Source organism: Neovison vison, chromosome 14 (assembly GCF_020171115.1).
Source record: "Neovison vison isolate M4711 chromosome 14, ASM_NN_V1, whole genome shotgun sequence".
NCBI lineage: Eukaryota > Metazoa > Chordata > Mammalia > Carnivora > Mustelidae > Neogale > Neogale vison.
In genome coordinates, this window is record NC_058104.1 from 32350500 (window position 1) to 32375365 (window position 24866).

The window sequence follows — 24866 nt, forward strand, 5'->3', positions numbered from 1 at the left end:
TATTTGTTTCTCCTTTATGGCGGTCAGGGGAGCCTGAGGATTGTTACACATATTACCTTGGGGAGCAGGTGGAGAGGGGGTGCAAGATGCCAGCTTTTGCTTTGTCACTCAGCCAGCCTTCTGCTCCCTCATCAAAATCCACTGAGGTTTAGCTTTATAAGTTTTACTTATAAACTGCATTTGTTTTTATTGATTATTTCAAAGAACCAAATTTTGTCTTTATTAATTTTCTTTATTTTTGATTGCTTTCTCTTTCATTGATATTTTTGGGCTTTATTTAAAATTTTTTCTTCCTGCTGCTTGCTTTTGGGTTACTTCTTCCTACCTTCTTTATGAGAAGAATGAAACTACAGGTTTTAGGTCTTTCTTCTGTAATAACATAAACATTTAAAGCAAAACATTTCCCTGCAAACAGTCCTCTAACTCTATCCTGAAAAAAAATTTGATTACTTCTATTTTCATTATCATTCAAATGTTTAAGTATTTTTAAATTTAAATTTTTTTATTTTTTTATAAATGTATGATGTATTTTTAGCCCCAGGGGTACAGGTCTGTGAATTGCCAGGTTTACACACTTCACAGCACTCACCATAGCACATACCTTCCCCAATGTCCATAATCCCATCACCCTCTCCTGAACCCCTCCTGACCCCCTGACCCCCCGGCAACCCTCAGTTTGTTTTGTGAGATTAAGAGTATCTTATGGTTTGTCTCCCTCCCAATCCTATCTTGTTTCATTTATTCTTTTCCTATCCCCCAAACCCCCCACATTGCATCTCTGCTTCCTGATATCAAGGAGATCATATGATAGTTGTCTTTCTCTGATTGACTTATTTCACTAAGCATAATACCCTCTAGTTCCATCCACGTCATCACAAATGGCAAGATTTCATTTCTTTTGATGGCTGCATAGTATTCCATTGTATATATATACCACTTCTTCTTTATCCATTCATCTGTTGATGGACATCTAGGTTCCTTCCATAGTTTGGCTATTGTGAACATTGCTGCTATAAACATTTGGCTGCACGTGCCCCTTCAGATCACTACATTTGTATCTTTAGGGTAAATACCCAATAGTTCAATTCCTGGGTCATAGGGTAGCTCTAATTTCAACTTTTTGAGGAACATCCATGCTGTTTTCCAGAGTGGCTGCACCAGCTTACATTCCCACCAACAGTGTAGGAGAGTTTCCCTTTCTCTGCATTCTCACCAGCATCTGTCATTTCCTGACTTGTTAATTTTAGCCATCCTGACTGGCATGAGGTGGTATCTCATTGTGGTTTTGATTTGTATTTCCCTGATGCCGAGTGATGTGGAGCACTTTTTCATGTTTCTGTTGGCCATCTGGATGTCTTCTTTGCAGAAATGTCTGTTCATGTCCTCTGCCTGTTTCTTGATTGGATTATTTGTTCTTTGGGAGTTGAGTTCGAATAGCTCTTTATAGATTTTGGATACTAGCCCTTTATCTGATATGTCGTTTGCAAATATCCTCTCCCATTCTGTCAGTTGTCTTTTGGTTTTGTTAACTGTTTGCTTTGCTGTGCAAAAGCTTTTGATCTTGATGAAGTCCCAATAGTTCATTTTTGCCCTTGCACCTCTTGCCTTTGGCAATGTTCCTAGGAAGAAGTTGCTGTGGCTGAGGTCGAAGAGGTTGCTGCCTGCATTTTCCTCAAGGATTTTGATGGATTCCTTTCTCACATTGAGGTCCTTCATCCATTTTGAGTCTTTTTTTGTGTGGGTGTAAGGAAATGGTCCAGTTTCATTTTTCTTCATGTGGCTGTCCAATTTTCCCAACACCATTTGTTGAAGAGGCTGTCATTTAGACATTGGACATTCTTTCCTGCTTTGTCGAAGATTAGTTGACCATAGAGTTGAGGGCCCATTTCTGGGCTCTCTATTATGTTCCATTGTTCTATGTGTTTTTGTGCCAGTACCACACTGTCTTGATGATGACAGCTTTGTAATAGAGCTTGAAGTCTGGAATTGTTTTTGGTTTTGTTTTTCAATATTGCTTTGGCTATTCGAGGTCTTTTCTGGTTCCATATAAATTTTAGGATTATTTGTTCCATTTCTTTGAAAAAAATGGATGGTATTTTGATAGGGATTGTATTAAATGCGTAGATTGCTTTAGGTAGCATAGACATTTTCACAATATTTGTTCTTCCAATCCAGAAGCATGGAACCTTTTTCCATTTCTTTGAGTCTTCCTCAATTTCTTTCATGAGTATAGTTTTCTGAGTATAGATTCTTTGCCTCTTTGGTTAGGTTTATTCCTAGGTATCTTATGGCTTTGGGTGCAATTGTAAATGAGATAGACTCCTTAATTTCTCTTTCTTCTGTCTTATTGTTGGTGTAAAGAAATGCAACTGACTTCTGTGCATTGATTTTATATCCTGACACTTTACTGAATTCCTGTACATGTTCTAGCAGTTTTGGAGTGGAGTCTTGTGGGTTTTCCACATATAGTATCATATCATCTGCAAAGAGTGATAGTTTGACTTCTTCTTTGCTGATTTGGATGCCTTTAATTTCTTTTTGTTGTCTGATTGCTGAGGCTAGGACGTGTAGCTTTCAGTTTTTCTCCATTGAGAATGATATTTGCGGTGGGTTTTTCATAGATGGCTTTGATAATATTGAGGTATGTGCCCTCTATCCCTACACTTTGAAGAGTTTGATCAGGAAGGGATGCTGTACTTTGTCAAATGCTTTTTCAGCATCTATTGAGAGTATCATATGGTTCTTGTTCTTTCTTTTATTAATGTATTGTATTACATTGATTGATTTGCGGATGTTGAACTAAACTTGCAGCCCTGGAATAAATCCCATGGTGAATAATGCTTTTAATGTACTGTTGGATCCTATGGCTAGTATTTTGGTGAGAATTTTTGCATCTGTGTTCATCAAGGATATTGGTCTGTAATTCTCTTTTTTGATGGGATCCTTGTCTGGTTTGGGGATCAAGGTGATGCTGGCCTCATAAAATGAGTTGGGAAGTTTTCCTTCCATTTCTATCTTTTGGAATAGTTTCAGGAGAATAGGAATTAATTCTTCTTTAAATGTTTGGTAGAATTCCCCTGGGAAGCTGTCTGGCCCTGGGCTTTTGTTTGTTTGGAGACAAATGTTTAAGTATTTTTTAAAATTTCCTGTATGATTTCTTTTTTTGATTTATGGATTACTTAAAAGTTAAGTAAATTTCAAAATATTTAGGAAGTTTCTAGATATATTAATTATTACTGATTTCTAGTTTAATTCCTTCATAGTAAAAAAAACACACTCTACAGTCAATCCTTTTATTTTATTTTATTTTATTTTTTTTTTTTAAAGATTTTTTATTTATTTATTCGAGAGAGAGAGACAGTGAGAGAGAGCATGAGCGAGGAGAAGGTCAGAGAGCGAAGCAGACTCCCCATGGAGCTGGGAGCCCGATGTGGGACTCGATCCCGGGACTCCAGGATCACGCCCTGAGCCAAAGGCAGTCGTCCAACCAACTGAGCCACCCAGGCGTCCCTACAGTCAATCCTTTTAAATTAATTCATAATTGCTCTATGGCTCAGCATGCAATCAATCTTGGTGATATGCCATATGTATGTGAAATAAATGTGTCTTTTGTATTTGTTAGTTATAATGTTCTATAAATATCAATTAGGTTATGATGGTTGATAGGATTGCTTACATCACCTAGTTTCTAACTGATATTTTTGTTAGATTTATCTTTCAATTGCTGAGAAAAGAGTGTAAAATCTCCAATCCTAGTTATAGGTTTATTTTTCCCTTTAGTTCTGTCATTTTTATTTTTTTTTTAAATATTTATTTATTTATTTGACAGAGAGAGAAAAATCACAAGTGGGCAGAGGCAGGCAGAGAGAGAGGAGCTCCTTGCTCCTCCGCTGAGCAAGGAGCCCGACTTGGGGCTGAGATCATGACCTGAGCCGAAGGCAGAGGCTTTAACCCACTGAGACACCCAGGCACCCCAGTTCTGTCATTTTTAAAAATATATATTTGAATCTCTATCATTAAGCCAATAAACATTTATTATTATATGTCTTTCTGATTAATTGAATTATGGAGTATCACGGGTAATGACATATGTCTCTGATAATATTCTTTGTCTTAATGTCTATTTCCTGTGACATTAATGGGCACCTTCACTCTTGTACAGTTTCTCATGGTATGTCATTTTACATATATTTATTTTCTTTTTTTTTAAATCTCCATTTTATTTTATTTTTTTCAGTGTTTCAAGATTCATTGTTTATGCAACACACCCAGTGCCCCATGCAATATGTGCCCTCCTTAATACACACGACCAGGCTCACTCATCCCCCAACTTCCCTCATCTCTGTAACCCTCAGTTTGTTTCTAATCAAGTCTCCTCTTTTATCTCTCCCTCCAATTTACCCCAATTCACTTTTCCTTTCCTTCTCCCAGTGTCCTCCATTTTATTCCTTATGTTCTACAAGTAAGTGAAACCATATGATAATTGACTCTCTCTGCTTGACTTATTTCACTCAGCATAATCTCCTCCAGTCTCATCCATGTTGATACAAAAGTTGGGTATTGGGGTGCCTGGGTGGCTCAGTGGGTTTAAAGCCTCTGCCTTCAGCTCAGGTCATGATCCTGGGGTACTGAGATGGAGCCCTAAATTGGACTCTCTGCTCAGCAGGGAGCCTGCTTCCCCTGCCCCCCTGGCCTCCCTGCCACTCTGCCTACTTGAGCTCTCTGTCTGTCAAATAAACAAAATCTTAAAAAAAAAAAAAAAAAAAAAAAAAAAGTTGGGTATTCATCCTTTCTGATGGCTCCACAATATTCCATTATATATGCGGACCACATCTTCTTTATCCATTCATCTTTTGAAGGGCATCTTAGGTCTTTCCAGAGTTTGGTGATTGTAGCCATTGCTGCTATGAACATTGGGATACATATGGGCCTTCTTTTCACTACAGCTGTATCTTTGGGGTAAATACCCAGTAGTGCAGTTGCAGGGCCATAGGGTAGCTCTATTTTTAATTTTTTGAGGAATTTCCAAAGTGCCTGCACCAACTTGCATTCCCACCAACAGTGTAAGAGGGTTGCCCTTTCTCCACATCCTCTCTAACACATGTTGTTTCCTGTCCTGCTGATTTTTGGCCATTCTAACTGGTGTAATGTGGTGTATCTCAATCTGTTCTGATTTTTTTTTTTAAGATTTTATTTATTTATTTAACAGAGATCACAAGTAGGCAGAGAGGCAGGCCTAGAGAGAGAGGAAGGGAAGCAGGCTCCCTGCTGAGCAGAGAGCCTGCGGTGGGGCTTGATTCCAGGACCCTGGGATCAAGACCTGAGCCAAAGGCAGAGGCTTTAAACCCACTGAGCCACCCAGGCACCCCAATACCCAACTTTAACCCAGGCACCCCTCAGTGTGGTTTTGATTTGAATTTCCCTGACTGCTAGTGATGATGAACATTTTTTCATTTGTCTGTTTTTTTTCAAAGATTTTATTTATTTATTTGAGAGAGAGAGAGACAGTGAGAGAGAACATGAGGGAGGAGAAGGTCAGAGAGAGAAGCAGACTCCCCGTGGAGCTGGGAGCCCGATGCGGGACTCGATCCCGGGACTCCGGGGTCATGACCCGAGCCGAAGGCAGTCGTCCAACCAACTGAGCCACCCAGGCGTCCGTTAGCCATTTGTATATCTTCTTTGGAGAAGTGTCTGTTCATGTCTTCTGCCCATTTTTTGACATGATTAGATTATCTGTATATTGGGTGTTGAGTTTGAGGAGTTCTTTATAGATCTTGGGTATCAGCCTTTTATCTGTAGTGTCATTTGTGAATATCTTTTTTTTTTTTCCTTTAAGATTTATTTATTTATTTATTTGACAGAGATCACAAGTAGGCAGAGAGGCAGGCAGAGAGAGAGAGAAAGAAGCAGGTTCTCCGCGGAGCAGAGAGCCTGATTTGGGGCTCGATCCCAGGACCCTGGGATCATGACTCAAGCCGAAGGTAGAGGCTTTCACCCACTGAGCCACCCAGGTGCTCCTGAATATCTTCTTACATACATTTCAAAATTCTATGTCTTTTTTTTTCTTTTAAGATTTTATTTATTTATTTGACAGATAGAGATTACAAGTAGGCAGAGAGGCAGGCAGAGAGAGAGGAGGAAGCAGGCTCCCAGCTGAGCAGAGAGCCCGAGGTAGGGCTCGATCCCAGGACCCTGGGAACATGAACTGAGCTGAAGGCAGAGGCTTTAACCCACTGAGCCACCCAGGCGCCCCCAAAATTCTATGTCTTTACATTTAAACTGGCTCCATGCAAATAGCATGTAATTGGGTCCTAACTTTTTATCCATTTGGATAATCTCTGACTTTCCAATTTGAGCATTTGGTCCTTTATTGATAAATTTGTATTTCCATCTACCACATATGTTATTTGTCTTCTGTTTGTCCCTTCAGTCTTTTGTTTCACTCTTTTCATATTTTTGCCTTAACTTGGGTTAATTGAATATGTTGGAATTCCATTTTAATTTTTCAGTTCACTCTAGCAATACTTTTATATTTATCTTTAGTGGTCAATGCAGGCTTTACAAAATATATAGTTAATTTTCCATAGTGTTTTTAGAGTTAATATTGTAAAATGTAGTAAATATGAAACCGTAAATGTCCATTTCTATCCCTTGTTTTTTTTAATGCTAAAGTTGGTATATGTCTTACATCTGTACATGCCATTGTTATTAACCATGAAAAATAATATATTATGTATTTCAAAGTAGCCAACAGGAAAATGAGTTTGTATTTATGTAGATACTTAGTGTCTCTGGTACTATTCATTCTTTCCTGAATATATGAGTATTCCTCTGCTATGGTTTTCCTTTAGAGTGTAATCTTACTTAAGGACTTATTTTAATATGACAAAAAGAATATAAAATATTTAAATGTGTTAAAATGACAATATTTTGGATATATTTGCTTAAATAAAATGAGTTTCCTACCTTTATACTGTCAATTTCAGTCTTTCCTTTCCTCTCTTTAAAGTCCCCTTTAATATTTTTTGCAGGGATGATTTAGCAGGCATGAACTCCTTTAGTTTTTGTTGTGTCTGGGAATCTCTATATCTTTCCTTCTATTCTGAATGATAGCTTTGCTGGACAGAACCATTCTTGGCTGCAGATTTTTCCCAGTCAGCACTTTGAATATATTTTGTCACTTTCTTTTGGCTTGCAAAGTTTCTGCTTGAAAATCTCATGCTATCCTTGTGGGTTTTCCCTCACAAGTTATGATTTCCTTTTGTCTTCCTAATTTTTTTCTTTTCACTATATTTTGCCAATTTAATTATAGCATGTCTTGATGTGGGTCTGCTTCTCTGTGCCTCCTGCATCTAAATATCTGTTTCCTTCCCCTGATAGGGATGTTTTTAGTTATTATTTCTTCAAATAAATTTTCTGCCCCCATTCCTCTCTTTTTCTTATGGAACTGCTATATGAATGTTATTACATTTGATGGAGTCACTGAGTTTCTCTAAGTCTATTTTCATTTTGCATTAATCTTTTATCTCTCTGGTTCAGTTTGGTTACTTTCTGTTACTCTGTCTTTTAGGTTGTTAATTCATTCCTCTGCTTCTTCCATCCTGTCTTTCATTCCATCAAACATGCTTATCATTTTGTTTACTGAGCCCTTTATCTATTTTATGTTATTTCTTATCTCTGTGTTAAGGATCTCACTCATATCTTTCATTCTTTTCTTAAGTCCTATGAGTATCCTTATGATCACTGCTTTAAATTCTGTATCAGGCATGTTACTTATATCTGTTTCTTTTAGATCTCTGGCTATGGCCTTGTCCTGTTCTTCCATTTGGGATAAGTTTCTCAGTCAGCTCTTTCTTCTGCTCTTAAAAGTGGTGACTTTAGGGAAAAAAAGGCCCTGTACTGCCTTGCAGTGCAGTGTCCTGCTCAACAGGACCTGACACTTTAGGAGGGTATTCTTTGTGTGTTGCTTATGCCCTGCTGTTGTCTCTGAGTCATTTCAGTGCAGCTATCTGCACTCACTGCCTGTTGTGGGCTATGCTCACTCTCTGTGGTATTAGTGGGATCCAAGCAGGGCCAGCTCTAAGGGGCATGCCTGCCAGGGATTACGAGAGTGAGGCAGGGGTTTTAGCAAAATTTTAGCTGGGCTACTAGTCCTATACCAGATCCCCTGTAGCACTGCAGCAGATGAGGGCTGTAGGCCATGGCAGCAGAGGGGGTGAGGCTGAGCCAGCAATGGCTGGACACATCTGGGTCTCCTGCATGAAGGTGGCTCTGGGAGCATGGCTCAGTCCCAAGTTGGGTGTGCACAGTGCACTGCCACAACTGTGTACCAGACAGTTGTGTAGGAGCACATGTGCCAACAAAATTTGCCCTGAGACCAGCGCCAAGGCTAACAGCCTCCAAGTAAGTGAGTCCTCAGGAGAAATCATGGGCTTAGTACAGTACTAGCCCATTAGTTAGCAAATGTTTGTTCAACACCACCTCCTGCAAATAGCTTTGTGTTTATGCTGGGGCTCGGGGAGGAAAGTGGAATGTGCCAGCTCCCTTGTTTTCAGAGAAGTCCTCCAACACACTCTGAAATCAGTATGCACAGATATCTCTTGTTTGTCCCTGGTGTTGTGTAAACTGCTGTTTTTATATTGCTTCTCCATGCAGACTGCTGTCTCTTTAAGGGCAGCAAACCAGCTATATCACTTGCCCTCCTGGCTTATCCAGTGCTGAGAGTTTTAAAGTTTTAGGCTTCAAGTCCCACCAGTTTTAAAAACTCATGGCATTCAGCCCCTCTTGCTTTTAAAGCCAAATATTACAGGGGATTAGTCCTCCCTGTTTAAGCTCCCTGGTGAAAGGGACTTTTTCCCTTCCGTTTTTACGGGGTGGGGGGGTGGGGGGGTGGGGGGAGGGAGCTCCTTTCCTCCTATGGACAGCCTCCCTCCACCATTCTTACATTCCTAACCTTTCAGATGCAACTTCTTCTCTATATTTAGCTATGTAGTTTGTTCTGTCAGTCTTCAGGTTGTTCTCTTGTTTATTTACTTGGATGTGGATGATATCTAGTTATAAACACGAGATGAGGAAAGCTTAGGGTCCTCCTACTCCAGATTCTTCCCAAGCTCTGTCCTATATCATTTCTTTATCCATTAATCGTCTACTAATGGATACTTGGGCTGTTTCCATAATTTGGCTATTGTAATAATGCTGCTATAAACATAGGGGTGCATGTGTCCCTTTGAATTAGTCTTATGCATTTTGGGGTCATAATACTGAGTAGTAAAATTGCTGGATATAGTGTAGTTCTATTTTTAACTTTTTAGGAATCTCCATACTGATTTCCAGAGTGGCCACACCAGTTTCCATTCCTACCAACAGTGTATCAAGATTCCTTTTTCTCCACACCCTCACCAATACACATTGTTTCTTGTGTTGTTAGTTTTAGCCATCCTAACAGGTGTGAGGTGATATCTCATTGTAGTTTTGATTTGCATTTCTCTGATGATGAGTGATGTTGAGCATCTTTTCATGTCTGTTGGCCATCTGGCTGTCTCCTTTCAAAAAATGTCTGTTCACAACTTTTGCTCATTTTGGATTGGATTATTTGGGTTTGGGGTGTTGAGTTGTGTAAATTCTTCGTATACTTTGGATTCTAATCCTTTATTGAATATGTGATTTGCAAATATCTTCTCCCATTTCACAGATTGCGTTTTAGTTTTGTTGATTGTTTCCTTCACTGTACAGAAGTTTTTTATTTTGATTTAGACCCAAGAGTTAAATATTTTCAATTTTATTTCCCTTGTTTCAGGAGATGTATCTTGGAAAACCTTGCTGTTGCAATGTCAAAGAAATTATTGCCTATGTTCTCTTCTAGGAATTTTGTGGTTTCAGGTCTCACATTTAGATCATTTAGATCTGTAATCCATTTTATATTTATTTTTGTGTATGGCATAAGAAAGTGGTCCAGTTTCATTCTTTTGCATGTTTGCTCTAAAGTTTTCCCTACATCGTTTGTTGATTTTTCCTCCTTTGTTGAAGACTCACTGACCATATAACGGTGGCTTTATTTCTGTGTTTTTTATTATGTTCTATTGATCTATGTTTCTGTTTTTGGTCCAGTATCGTATTGTTTTGATTAGTGCAGCTTTGTAATACAACTTGAAGTCTGGGATTTTGATATCCAGTCTTGTTTCATTTCATTTTCATTTTCATTTTTTTTTAAAAGATTTTGTTTATTACACACACACAAACACACACACACAGAACACAAGCAGGGGGAGTGCAAGAGGGAGAAGCAGGCTCTTTACAAAGCAGGGAGCCTGATGCGGGGCTCAATCCCAGGACCCTAGGATCATGACCTTGAGCCAAAGGCAGACTTAATGACTGAGCCACCCAGGTGCCCCTTATTTCGTTTTCAAGATTGTTTTGTCTATTCAGGGTCTTTGTGTTTCCATACAAATATTGGGATTTTTTGTTCTAGTTCTCTGAAAAACATCTGTTGGTAATTTGATAGGAATTGCATTAAAAAATGTGTAGATTGCTTGGTACAATAGACAGTTTAACAATATTTGTTCTTCCGATTAATGAGCATGGAATGTCTTTCCATTTTTTTGTGTCATCTTTAATTTTTTCACCAACGTTTTATAGTTTCCATAGTACAGACCTCCCATGATCCAATTCTTTTGTTTTAAAGATTTTATTTATTTATTTGTCAGAGAAAGAGCACAAACAATGGGAGTGGCAGGCAGAGAGAGAAGCAGGCTCCCTGCTGAGCAAGGAGACTGATATGGGACTTGATCCCAGGACCTGAGCCAAAGACAGATATTTAACTGATATAACTACCCAGGTTATCTCATGATTCAATCCTTATACCATAGGTGTTTTTTTTTCCAATGTATGTTTACCAATAAATATTATATTTTAGGGGCTTCTGGGTGGGTCAGTTACTTAAGTGTCTAACCTAGATTTTGGCTCAGATCATGGTCTCAGGGTCATGGAATAGTGGCCTACATTGGCCTCTGCACTCAGTGCAGTCTGCTTGCCCCTCTCTCTTTGCTCCTTCCCCTATTCTCTTTCTGTCTCTAAAATAAATAAATAAAATCTTTTAAAGAAGATTATATCTTGACCCATTCCTAACCTTGTGTTAGCATTTGGCATTCTTTATGAGTAGGTAAAAACAAAGAAAAAATTCTAGTCATATTTAAAATTGGAGAATTTTCAACTTTGAGTTAAATTTTTATTTTATTTTTATTTTTATTTTTTTAAGATTTTATTTATTTATTTGATAGAGATTACAAGTAGTCAGAGAGGCAGGCAGAGAGAGAGGAGGAAGCAGGCTCCCCGCTGAGCAGAGAGCCTGATGTGGCGCTCGATCCCAGGACCCTGAGATCATGACCTGAGCCGAAGGCAGAGGCTTTAACCCACTGAGCTACCCAGGCACCCCTTAAATTTTTATTTTTATTTTTAATAAAATTAAAGGTGGTGAAGGTGACTCCTAGCTTAGGGTGGCCTACACAGATTTTGAGAGTCTCAGTAACCTTACAACTCGTATCTTCAGAACTTATTTTTTTCTTGTTTGGATGGCAATATGTTGGGGTTTGTTTGTTTTTTTTCCTCCTTTTCCTATAAGTTTTTGTAATTTTACCAACATATATCATATTGTGTATATCAGTACCCTTTTTCTTGGGACAGAATTTCTTTAATTTCAAAGTTCATCATCTAAGTTTTACCATCTCTGAAATTTTACAAATATTTATGGGTGCATACTCTGGTTTCTCTTCAGATAGCATACATCTTTCACCTTTTACAAATATTTATGGGTGCAAAACCATTACAATCTCATCATACTCGAAATATAGAATATTTCCATCTTATCAGAAGTTGTCCTTTGCAAGGAGCTCTTAGGTTTACCCCTTTAGTATTCTTCTGAGGTTCAGAATATCCATAGTAATGGCCCTTTATTTATTCTTCATACTGGTAATTTGTTTTATTCATACTGGTAATTTGTTTATTTTTTTATTGATCAGTTATACTAAAGGTTATTGAATTTTGCAGATATTTTCATTAACCTACTTTTATTTTCATTGATTCTTTTCTTCCATTATTTGTTTCTAATACCATTGAGTTCACTCTTGTCATTATAATATCTTTCTGCTTATTACAGATTTACTTGTATTATTTGACTTTTATTTCTAGTTTCTTCTGGTAGAAGTTTGGACCACTGAGACTTTATTCTTTTTTTAAATTTTTATTCTTTTTAATGTAAATATTTTATGATATTAATCTCTCTAATCACTGCTTTAGGTGCAGCTCATAAGTTTTGAAATATCATGTTTTCATTTCATTCTCTTCAAAACATATTCTAGTATCTTTTGTGATTCCTTTTTTGATGCATAAGTTATTTATAAAGTGTTGCTTAATTTCTAAACATTTCAAAATTTTATAGGTATTGTTATAGGTATTTATAGGTATTGTTCTGCAGTTGATTTCTTTTTTTATTATTATTATTTCTGGAGTACATATTCTTCTGTCTCCATGAATTTATGAAGAGTTGTTTCATGGCTCAAAATATGCCCTATCTTGGTGAATGCTCCTTGTGTACTTGAAAGAATGCATATTCTGCTCTTTTTGGATTCAGTGTTCTTTAATTGTTAACTAGATAAAGTTGTTTAATAATAATCAATTTTTCTATATTCTTATTTTTTCCTCAACCCGTTATACCAATTTTCAAGAGATTAAAGACTCTACGTATGACCGTGGATTTGCCTATTTCTCCTCCTTTATTTATTTGTTTACTTACTTACTTGTTTACTTACTTATTGTTATTTTTTGGTTTTAGCCTTATCTGTTTATAATCTAAAATATTAGGTGCACATGCACTTAGGATTTTTATATCCTCTTGATGAATTGACCATCAGTCATTATGTAATTACTTTTTGAAAAATCTCTGGTGATATTCCTTGTTCTGTAATATATCCTGTCTGATGTTATTCTGCCAGTTTTTTCATGTATACATTTTGCATGATGTATCTTTTTAATCATTTGACCTTTAACCTGTATTATTATTATATTTGAAATGAGTTTCATTTTTTTAAAGATTTTATTTATTTATTTGACAAACAGAGATCACAAATAGGCAGAGAGGCAGGCACAGAGAGAGAGGAGGAAGCAGGCTCCCTGCTGAGCAAAGAGCCTGATGTGGGACTTGATTCCAGGACCCTGGGATCAAGACCTGAGCCGAAGGCAGAGGCTTTAACCCACTGAGCCACCCAGGCGCCCCTGAAATGAGTTTCTTATAGAGAGCATAATTTACTTAGTTTTTTATTCAATCTGATAATCTCTACATTTTAATAGAATTTAGACTATTTTGAATGTAACTTTTTTTTTTTTGAGATTTTATTTATTTATTTGTCAGAGAGATAGAGCACAGGCAGGCAGAGTGGAGGAGCAGGCTCCCTGCAGACCAAGGAGCCCTATGTGGGACTCGATCCCAGGATGCTGGGATCATGACCTGAGCGGAAGGCAGCCGCTTAACCGACTGAGCCACCCAGGCATCCCTTGAATGTAACTTTTTATATGGTTGGGTTTAAGTTTATCATTTTGCTTTTTATTTTCTTTCACATCTATACTTTATTTTTTCTCTTTTCATGTCTTCTTTTGAATTAGCAGTACCTTGTGATTCATTTGCATCTCCACTACTAATTGATTAGCTGAGCCTCTTGGTTATAACAATATAATTTCTTCCAATCCATGTGCACAGAATATCTTTTCCTTTGTGTCTGTTTTAATTTCTTTAATTGTCTTATAGTTCTCAGTTCACAAGAATTTTGCCCCCATGTTTAAATTTATTCCTAGGCATTTTATTCTTTCTAATGTAGTTGTAAATGGGATTGTTTTCATGATTTCCCTTTCTGATAGACCATTATTAGTGTATAGAAATGCAACAAATTTTTGTACATTGATTTTGTAAATTACAAATTTACTGAATTCATTAGTTCTCCTTCTTATGATTTTATATTCTTTTGAACTCTTTTGTTCATATTTTTTTCCTAATTTCATTAAATTATCTATTTGTATTCTCTTATAGCTCACTGAACTTCTTTAAAACAATTATTTTGAATTATTTTGTCAGGTAGTTTTAAAATCTATATTTCTTTGGGGTAAGTTACATGAAATTCCCTGTGTTCCTTTAGTGGTGTCATGTTTCATGTTCAAAATTTTTTTTTGCTTTTCCTTGATTTTTATGTGTGTTCCTTGTAGCCTCATATACACATCTGTGCATTTGTAGGAACAGTCACCTCTTCCAGGCTTTATAGACTGGGAAAAGACCAGTCTATAAAGATGGGAAAAGACCTTTACCTTCATATGAATGTGAGGGCACCAGATGGGTGTAGTCTGGTATCTCTGGCTCTGGTTTCAATGGGGTACAGCAGCATCTCTGACTCAAGGTGTTGGGGTGAACAGTGGAATAAACTCTGAATTGTTCCATCAGCTGAGTTTAGCATTATTGAAGACTGTAAGTGTTTTGGCAGTGACAGCTGTAGTTTCTCTAGCAGCAATGAGGGCTGCTGGTGTACCTCATGACAGTGGCTACTGGGATCTTCATGCCCTACTTTTCTCTCAAGAAGAGAGATTGTGAACAAAGAGATTCTTCTTGGTACCAAGCTATGCTAAGCTGAGGAATGGGTTGATGTGGGTAAAATGCATCCTCTACTTTTTTATATGGTCATCCATGGAATTTCTACTGCATCAGGTTGCTGCATCCTCTTTAACTGTACTCCAGAGCTCTCCCAGGGTTATTTTCTTTGTGGATATTTGTTAAACCATTGATATGGAGGAAGGCAGCAAGCACCAGGGTCTCCTAATTTACCAGCAAGTTTATATCACTCTCCATCGGTTTTTGTAAAAAGTTAGGTGCTGCTCCTATTGAAAATCTCTTATAAGTGATAAGTGTTTATCTCTTGCTTATTTCAAATATAGGAAAAAGTGTCCAAGGAACTATCTGGAGAATCTGATGATGAAGATATACAAAATGAAATACAGAGAATCCTGGGGCAGCCTCAGGGGTTACTGGATTCCCCAGTGATTATTAAGGAACTCACAAAGGTAATATCATTCACTGGCCAATATATACTGGCTGGTTATCCCCAAGAGCATGGCATCAGTTTCAGGAGCATACTATGTTTCTTTTTTAGAATATATGTTTATTTCCCTGGTATAATAGAAGAGTTCTTATGAAACTACCTGAAGTCATGCTCCATAGGGATCTGAGGTATTTATTTGTTTGATCTTCAAATAGTCTTTACTGCATTGTGTTTTCTGTATTTATTTCTAGATATATTTTAAGTATCCAGTCATTCTGGCTGTGAGAAATATTTCTGTTACAATCCAAAGAGGGGAGTGCTTTGCATTGCTTGGATTCAATGGAGCTGGAAAAACTACTACCTTCAAAATTTTGACTGGAGAAGAGACTGTTACCTCTGGGGATGTGTTCATTGAGCACTTTAGCATCACTAAAAGTCTCCCAAAGGTAAGACACTATTACAATCTAAGAAATGAGAAGCTTGGGACATCTGGGTGGCTCAGTCATTAAGCATCTGCCTTCGGCTCAGGTCCTGATCCCATGGTTCGGGGATCAAGCCCCGCATCTGGCTCCCTGCTTAGTGGGTAGCCTTCTTCTGCCTCTCCCGTTCCCCTGCTTGTGTTCCTTCTGTGTGTGTGTGTGTGTGTGTGTGTGTGTGTGTGTGTGTGTGTCTGTCTGTCTGTCTGTCAAATAAATAAATAAATAAAATCTTTAAAAAAAGATTTGAGAAGCCTGATGTCTTGGGAGTACAGGTAATAGGCAGGCACTGAAGATAATAGATGGCAATCGTGGTAGACATTGATACTGACAGTATTAGTCGACTCAGTAGAATATGGAGAGAGAAAAAAAAATTTGAGGAGAGAGAGGAGGCAACAAGTATAGAATCTAAGACAAGATTATCTTTTGTGTTCTTTGGAACTGCTAGAATAAAAGGCAAGTTCTCTCAACAATACATCTAACATATGCCAGACAAGATGTTGTAGAGGGAAAGACATGGTAGAAGATGCAGTTCACTTATAAATGCAGTTCACTTGTAACTGTGGTCTTCATGCCCTTTAGAGCTCTGGAACAGGATGAACTTTCAGAATGGTCCCAAATCAAGGCAAGGTAGCTTTCTTTTATATCTCTGAATCAGCCAGCCATTGGGTACACATGCTGCTTGGGAGAGAGTGCATAACCTTGGGGAAAGCTAAATGGGAAGAAAAATTAAAGATGAAGAAACTGGTCAATGGTGTCAGATTCCAGGAAATCTCCAGCAATGTAAGACTGAATAGAGTGTATTGGATTTAGCAATCAGAACTTCAGTGATGCAGTTAGCAAGAACTATTGTGCTATGGTCAGTTGAGTGGTAGTAATGGGATCCTAAATGGTGTATTTCTTACCTCTTTAGCTCATGGCACTTCATCATTATGACATCAGGAAGATGGGGTTGTGGGATCCTGCATGTTCTAGGATAAATAGTATTCTACTAACAGAGGTGAAGCTAAGAATATGGGTTATACTTTGAACAAAGTTAGCTTTGAAGCTAAAGGAAACATTAAAATTCACCCAAAGTTGTGAGAATGAGACAGGAGATATTTTATACATTTATACCCCTGGATTGGGGTCCAAGCTCAGTGGGGAACCTGCTTGAGGGTTTTTCTCTCTCCCTCTTTTTCTGCCCCTCCCACTGCTGGTGCTCTCTATCTCAAATAAATAAATAAGTCTTTTTTTAATTAAATAAAAATTAAATTATAGATGAATTGAGGAATTAGCTTATCTTTGTGTAAAAATCCTAGAATTTTAAGTGGGATTTTAGAAGATTGACATACTTATAGTGAACATAATACATCTTTCCAGGTGTTGGATCTCATTAAATGTCTCAGAATAATGGTTTTAAACTAAATTTTAGGGATTTTACACTAAAGAGGCAATTTAGTTTGTTTGGATACAAGATCTTGAAAAAATAGTACTGTGTGTAACTTATTTCTACATATTATGTTTTAACATTTATTTAAGTGATTTTGTATTTTATTATATGCTGATTGTCTATTGAGTGCAACTGATTTTTAAAAAGATTTATTTTAATTTTTTATTATTTTTTATTATGTTATGTTAGTCACCATACAGTACATCATTAGTTTTTGATGTAGTGTTCTAAGATTCATTGTTTACATATAATACCCAGTGCTCCATGCATTATGTGCTTCCTTAATACCCATCATCAGGCCAACAGAGAGCAAGGGGAGGAGCAGAGAAAAAGGGAGAAAAGCACACTCTCCCCACTGAGCACAGAGCCCAATATGGGGCTGGATCTCAGGACCCTGAGGTCATGACTTGAGCTGAAATCAAGAACCTGAAGCTTAACCAGCTGACCCACCCAGGTACCCTGAGTGTGACTGATTTTTAAATATTGAAGTTGTATTCAATAAAATTACTAAACTCTCTTAATTCTAATATTTGTCTATAAATTATATTGGAATGTTTACTTTTTGGGGGGAATGTTTACTTTTAAATCATGACTGCTACAAATAACAATTTATTTTCCTTTCCATTCTTACGCTTTTTTTCTAGCCATGGCTAGAACCTCTCCTCGGCACAGAATAGAAATGGCAATTGCAGATTCTCAATCTGAAACTCACGGGCAAATTTTCTTATTCATGTTTTGTTTTTTATCTGTAAATGCCTCTTAATTACCCTCATTGGCAAAAGATATTTTCACTGTGTATAGAAATTTGAGGTTTGCCATTATTTTTCTTTAGCAAATTGACCTGTTGTTTACCTATCATCTAGTTCCCATCACTGCTTTTGAGAAATTAGCTCATTCTGATATTCCTTTATAGATAAACTTTCTTTTCTCTGAGGCTTTTATATTTTATCTTTGTTTTACATAAGCTTCAATATAAAATATTTAGATATGAATCTAAAATTTTGTCCTGCTTGGAATGTGTTGACATTCTTCAATTTATCGATTGGTGTCTTTAATCGGTTCTGTAACATTTTCACTTAACAATTTCTTCAAATATTTCTCCTGTTCCTTTCTCTCCTTCTGCAACTTTGGCTATCCACATATTTCCAATCTATCTTTCACTTTCACACTTCCCCATTTTTAATTTTTCTGCTGCATCCTAGCTGCTTTCTTATTATCTAATCTCCAGGTTAAGTTAATTTGTTCTATGTCATTAAATTGCTGTCAAATGCATTCACAAAGTTTGTAGCCTGCTTTATTTATGGACTTACTTTATTTATTTATTTATTTTTAGTTTTTAGATGTTATATGTGGTTCATTCCCAAAATATCCAAGTGACTTTATACTTTTCTTTCTCATAAAGATTTTAAAAATTTTACTAAGCTATTAAGTTTTTTATTTTAATTCTAGTGTGATTAGCATATAGTATAATATTAATTTTAGGTGGACAGTATAGTGATTCAACAATTCCATACATTATTCAGTGCTCATCATGATAAGTATATTTTTCATTACCATCCCCTATTTCATCCACTGCCTACCACCTCCTCTATGATAACCATCAATTTGTCCTCTATAGTTAAGAGTCTGTGTCTTGGGTTGTCTCTCTCTCTTTTCACTTTTGTTTGTTTCCTTGTTTCTTAAGTTCTGCATATGGAATGAAATCATGTCGTATTTTTCTTTCTCTGACATTTCACTTCGCTTGATACTCTCTAGATCCATCCACGAGGTTGCAAATGGCAAGTTTTCATTCTTTTTTATGCCTGAGTAATATTCCATTGTATATCTATTTATATACTGCTTCTTCTTTATCCATTCATCAATCATTGTACAGTTGGTCTGCCTCTATAATTTGGCTATTATAAATAATGCTACAATAAACACTGGGGTGCATTTATCCATCTGAATTGTGGTTTTCTGTCTTTGGGGTAAATTTCCAATAGTGGAATTACTAGACCATGGGGTAGTTCTATTTCTAATTTTTTGAGGAAACTCAAACTCTACTGTTTTCCACAGTGGCTGTTCCAGTTTTCATTCTCACCAACAATGCAGGAGGGTTTTCCTCTCTCCACACCCTCAGCAACACTTGTTGTTTCTTGTTTTCTTGTCTGATTTTAACCATTCTGACATGTGTGAGATGGTATCTCCGTATAGTTTTGATTTGCATTTGCATTTCCCTGTTGATGAGTGATGTTAAGCATCTTTTCATGTGTCTGTTGGCCATCTGGATGTCTTCTTTAGAGAAATTTCTGCTCATGTCTTCTGCCCATTTTTAAATTGGATTATTTGCTTTTTGGGTGAAATTTAAACATATTTTGGATACGAACTCTTTACTGTATATGTCATTTCCAAATATTTTCTCCCATTCAGTAGCTTGTCTTTTTGTTATTGTTGTTGTTGTTGTTTCCTTCACTGTGCAGAAGCGTTCTATTTTAATATGGTCCCAATATTTTATTTTTGCTTTGATTTCCCTTGTCTCAGGAGACATATCTAGAAAAATATTTCTATGGCCAAAGCAGAGAAATTACTAACTGTGTTTTCTCCGAGAATTTTTATGGTTTCAGATCTCACATTTAGGTCTTTAATCCATTTTGAGTTTATTTTTGTATGTGGTAAAAGAAAGTAGTCCAGTTTCATTCTTTTGTTAATGAGACTGGAGACTGTTTTTGTCACATTGCATATTTTTGTCTCTTTTGTCAAAGATTAATTGACCATATAATCATGGGTTTCTTTCTGGGCTTTCTATCCTTGTTCCATTTATCTGTGTGTCTGTTTTTTGTGCCAGTACCATACTATTTTGATTACTACAGCCTTGTAGTACAACTTGAAATCTGGAATTGTGATACTTCCAGCTTCATTTTTTTTCATGAATATATTTTAAAGTATTAAAAATTTATTTAAACATAATAAGCACAATCATTTGCACATCTGATCTGATAATTCCAACATCTGAAGTCACTTCAAATATGTTTCTTGTGAGTATTGTTTCTACCCATGGCATTCATGGTATCTTTTTCTTTGTTAATTGAGTTATGGTTGTATGCAGCTCATTTACTTTCAAAAATTATATGGGAGAATAATTTTAAACCTTTAAAATAGAAAAAAGGGTTTATTTTATGACCCAGCAATTGCCCTACTGGGTATTTACTCCCAAAGATACAGATGTAGTGAAAAGAACGAGCACATGCACCCTAATGTTCATAGCAGCAATGTCCGCAATAGCCAGACTGTGGAAAGAGCAGAGATGCCCTTCAACCAATGAATGGATAAAGATGTGGCCCTTATATACAATGGAATATTACTCAGCCATCAGAAAGGCTGAATACCCAACTTTTGCTTCAACATGGATAGGACTGGAGGAGATTATGCTAAGTGAAATAAGTCAGCCAAATTATCATATGGTTTCACCTATTTGTGGAACATAAGGAATAGCATGGAGGACATTAGGAGAAGGAAGGGAAAATGAAGGGGGGGAAATCAGATGGGGAGACAAACCATGAGAGACTAGGGACTCCAGGAAACAAACTGAGGGTTTTAGAGATGAAGGGGGAGTGGAGATGGATTAGCTCAGTGATGGGTATTAAGGAGGGGACGTATTACATGGAGCACTAGGTGTTTTACATAAACAATGGATCATGGAACACTACATCAAAAACTAATGCTGTACTATATGGTGACTAATGTAACATAATTTTTTAATAATGGGTTTGTTTTGATTTCTACCAAGAGATTAGGGGTATAAACAATCTGGGATTACTATAAATTAGTAAAATCTCAGAGGAAAAGTATAAACTTTAAGTATATAGAATAATTTTAACTATTTTTAATTTTAATTAATTTTGATAAAATGATGTTATTTATTTTTTATCTATGTGCATCTGAATGCAAATCCATAAAAGGATTAGTTATTGGCAAAACAATAGTCATTGCATTCTCCTGTTTGTGGAAGTGGGGCCAGTCTTTGCTTCTGGTTCAGCCTTACTATGAAACAAGATCTACACAGGGCTGTGCAGGTTGTGCAGTGCAAAAAACTTCAATGATGGCCATGTCCTTTAGAGTTTCTTATTACTGAGGGGAGAATCTTGTATTCTAATACTCCTCCAAATTCAGTGGGCTCTGGGATTTTAACTTTTTCATTGCTAAGATCTTTAAAAATCAATTGAGGAAGCTGTTATTCCAACTTAATATAATAGGTCCAATAACCATCATTGTATAGACTTAATAAAAATTCTTGGTAGGACTCTTAGAGACATGGTCTGGAAAACTGTGGTCTTCTATCTCATCCAGGGATGACCAGTGGAATAGATAACTTGGGTCCTTATTAAAGCAATTCTTGTAATCAGGTGAAGTCAAGAGTCGGCTATTGTCCTCAATATGATGCATTGTTGGAATACATGACTGGTCGGGAAATAATGATCATGTGTGCCAGATTATGGGGAGTATCTGAGCCCCAGATTCAGCTCTATGTGAATAGATGGTTGAGTTCAATGCAACTGGAAGCCCATGCTGACAAGCTCATCAGAACCTACAGGTGAGTCATTTCATTATGATGATCTTTGTGTTGCTGCCATTAATGCTGACATGCTTCCCTGTATTTCTGGTGTTTGAAATAAATGAGCACAGTTTCACTTAGGTCCCTCTATCACACAATTATCTAATGGTAAAACTATTTCACAAGTTGCTAGGTTTCAGATAATAGTAATAAGACATATCAATGTAGTTCCAAGTATTTCCTTTGCAGAGATGAAACTAAAAATTCTTATTCTATTTGAACTGTAGCCTCTAAATCTCAAAAGGGATAATATTATTCTTCCTAGTGTCCATGTGATTCTTTGTCTCACAAGAAAGTAAGAATATAGGCCCTTTGAATTATGGTAGATTTTTATACTTGGAAAATCATGGTACCCTAGGCACAGGTGAGTAAATGCCCCTGACAGTGTACCTAAAATCAGTCACTCATCTACATTTCAAATGAAAATTAATTGATATGTACACCTGTACTGGGCTTGCTAACGTATTGAAGTGTAACTAATCAACATTGTGGAATTCCATATTACATCTTTGTTGATATGTTTATGCTCTTTCCTATAAGGAACTAATTTATATAACCTCTCTTTCCCCTCTTCTCCTTCTATGACCATAAAGTGGAGGAACCAAACGTAGGCTGAGTACTGCTATTGCCCTAATGGGAAAGACCTCAGTCATTTTGCTGGATGAGCCATCAACGGGCATGGACCCTATAGCCCGACACCTGCTCTGGAATGCTGTGACATGGACATGTGAAAGTGGCAAAGCCATCATTATAACTTCCCATAGGTGTGGTTCATTTGGAGGCTTGAATGAGGGTTGGCAAATATTTTAGTGGCTATAAGTGAGAATGATTTGATGCTAGGAATATTGATAATAAATTTGCTTAGGTATGTGATTTTCTCCATAATATTAATGAATGGAATGGCCAAAAATCCTCATTGAGTTAAAGAATTAAGAATGGGGAGAGAGCAGGAAGTTCAGGAGATGTGTTTGGGGATATGTACCCTACTACTAATTATTTTTAAAAATTTCACTTTTCAACTATGATCTTTATGATGAGCAAATTCCATTTCACACTGAAAAGAGAGTCATAAAATCCTGGCTCTGTTTGAACTACAGAATGTTCTCCAAGACAGAATTTTTTATGCTATTATGTTTTGCTAGATTGGAGGAATGTGATGCCTTCTGTACCAGGCTGGCCATAATGGTGCAGGGAAAGTTTCTGTGCCTGGGTAGCCCTCAGCATCTCAAAAACAAGTTTGGCAACATTTACATCCTGAAGGTCAAGGTCAAGATTGATGCACAGAAGGGTAAACTGGATGGTTTAAAGTATTTCATCACACTGACATTCCCCGGTAAATTTAGTTGAACTAACTTTTATATAGATGTTTTAAAGCATGGGCTTTTCTGTTTCACCATCCATATGTTTTATGTCTTCAATAACTGTTTCTTATGGTTTATTGATATTTATTGATCTTCCATACTGAATTGCTTTTGGGAATCCTTCTGATAGTTTCTTAGCATAATAAGACAAAAGTTTCCCACACATACAAAAGTTCTCACTCAGCTCTTTTATCATTTTAATAAGGCAGCTTTGGATTCAAGCTGTCAATATAAATTACATCACTAAAGTCATGCTTTTTAGTACAATTCCTAATTATTTTCACATATTAGCCATGCAAAGTTTTAAGCCTTTTTTCCTCCACCTATGCATGTATCCCCAGTCTTTTGGTATCTCTGCCAGGATGTGGTATAGAAATGCAAACGAGAACCACTAAGCTTTTCTCTTCTCTCAAAACTAGTTCTGCTTCTGCTGCTAAATTCAACAAGCACCTCTCTGCCTACATGGTATAATACCAGAGATAGCAACTATTTTTTTCTGTCCTTCCCTCTCTTTCCAAACATAAAGCAGAAGCTTGGCAAAGATTTTAATAATGCTGGTTTTTCATCTTACCTTCCACTTTGTTAGGCTGAGCAAAATATCACAGAAGTTCCTACTGTATGTCAGGTTGAGGAGTTGTAAGTTTATCTTCCAAGCAATGGAAAATAGCATGATTGATTGCAGAGTAGGAATAGAGATCACAAAACAGATAAGAAATGAATGGAAGAGCAGATGTGAAAAACAGATGTATGGGAAAATGATTACACCAGTGTTGGTCATAGTGATGGTGAGGTCCTATGACACCTGCGGATGGATGTGTCCATTAAGAAGTTCAATATTCACTTAATGCATTCATTCAGCATGTATTTTTGAGTACTTATTCTATCAGACTTCTATTTCATGTGGTGTCTAAAGAAGCTGTGATGAAAAAACCCTCACTTATTGTGTGCTGTCCTAGCTCTGCTTGAAGGAAGGACACTAAACTCTGACCCAAGACCTTGAGGATGTGGACACAAGAGGTTTAATGAGAATGTGGGTTTGAGACACATTCTCAACTATAAGGTGGTTGTTGCCCTGTTCTTCCTTACATCATCCTGAAGCAAATACCTATTCAAATATGACAGAATCAAAAAGAAACCTGGCATGGAACCTACACATAAATGTTGATTTTTAAAAAGAAATAAATATTATAAGCAAAAGTCATCTAGAATGTATACTTTAAAGAGGATTTGCCACTATAATCAGATATTTAGAATAAATTATTCTACATAATCCCAAGGAAATTTAAATGGTGTGAGTTCTTTTTTTAAAATGCAAAGATGATTCTATTTCTACAACATGGAAGATTATATATTCTGAAAAGTACTGTTGGTAAAACAAAACTAAAAATTGATCAAAATAAAAACAAATACATTTTTAATACAATAATTGGCTTACAAAAAAAAGAGAGAACAAATTTTAACGTGCAAACAGGAAGGAATAAAAAAAAGAAGAAACAAAACAAAGGAAAAAGTGAGCACTTAGAAAATGCTAATTGTGGAAGCAAATGCCATTGTAGCACTGGGATCACTCTGGATCCTCTTCAGTTGAGAAGCTTATGCTGAGACTGTCATGTAAAGGGGGACCCTCAAGTGGGCCGTCAGGGGCATCCTATGATTCCAAGCAAGAGCAAGCAGAGATCCTCTCTGTAGGAAAGAATCTGAAATTTAAGCTTTGAGTGTGGGGGGAAACAGAGGATGCAGGTATGAGAGAGTGCCAGCGGAAGATCTACACTGGGAGGCTTTATTACTTTATACATCCCAGAAGACTCTCAGAAGGAATCGGACTGGACTAAAGCTAAGAAAGATATTTTTCTGTCCCACCTCACCTTCTACATAGGAAACTCCTTCTAAAGCTTTAAGAAAAGTAATTTCATTTAAAGATAAATGACTGAAAAG

At 36.8% G+C, this 24866-nt stretch overlaps 1 protein-coding gene across 1 annotated transcript in view; it reads left to right on the top strand.

The window, feature by feature from the left end:
- Window positions 1-24866, top strand: part of LOC122895519 (phospholipid-transporting ATPase ABCA3-like) — a 112273-nt gene that overhangs the window by 83136 nt on the left and 4271 nt on the right. Inside the window, exons 24-28 of the mRNA XM_044232960.1 lie at window positions 14968-15093; window positions 15323-15517; window positions 21362-21549; window positions 22164-22334; window positions 22713-22903. Coding sequence (XP_044088895.1) covers window positions 14968-15093; window positions 15323-15517; window positions 21362-21549; window positions 22164-22334; window positions 22713-22903 — 871 coding nt within the window. The remainder of the gene's footprint in view (window positions 1-14967; window positions 15094-15322; window positions 15518-21361; window positions 21550-22163; window positions 22335-22712; window positions 22904-24866) is intronic.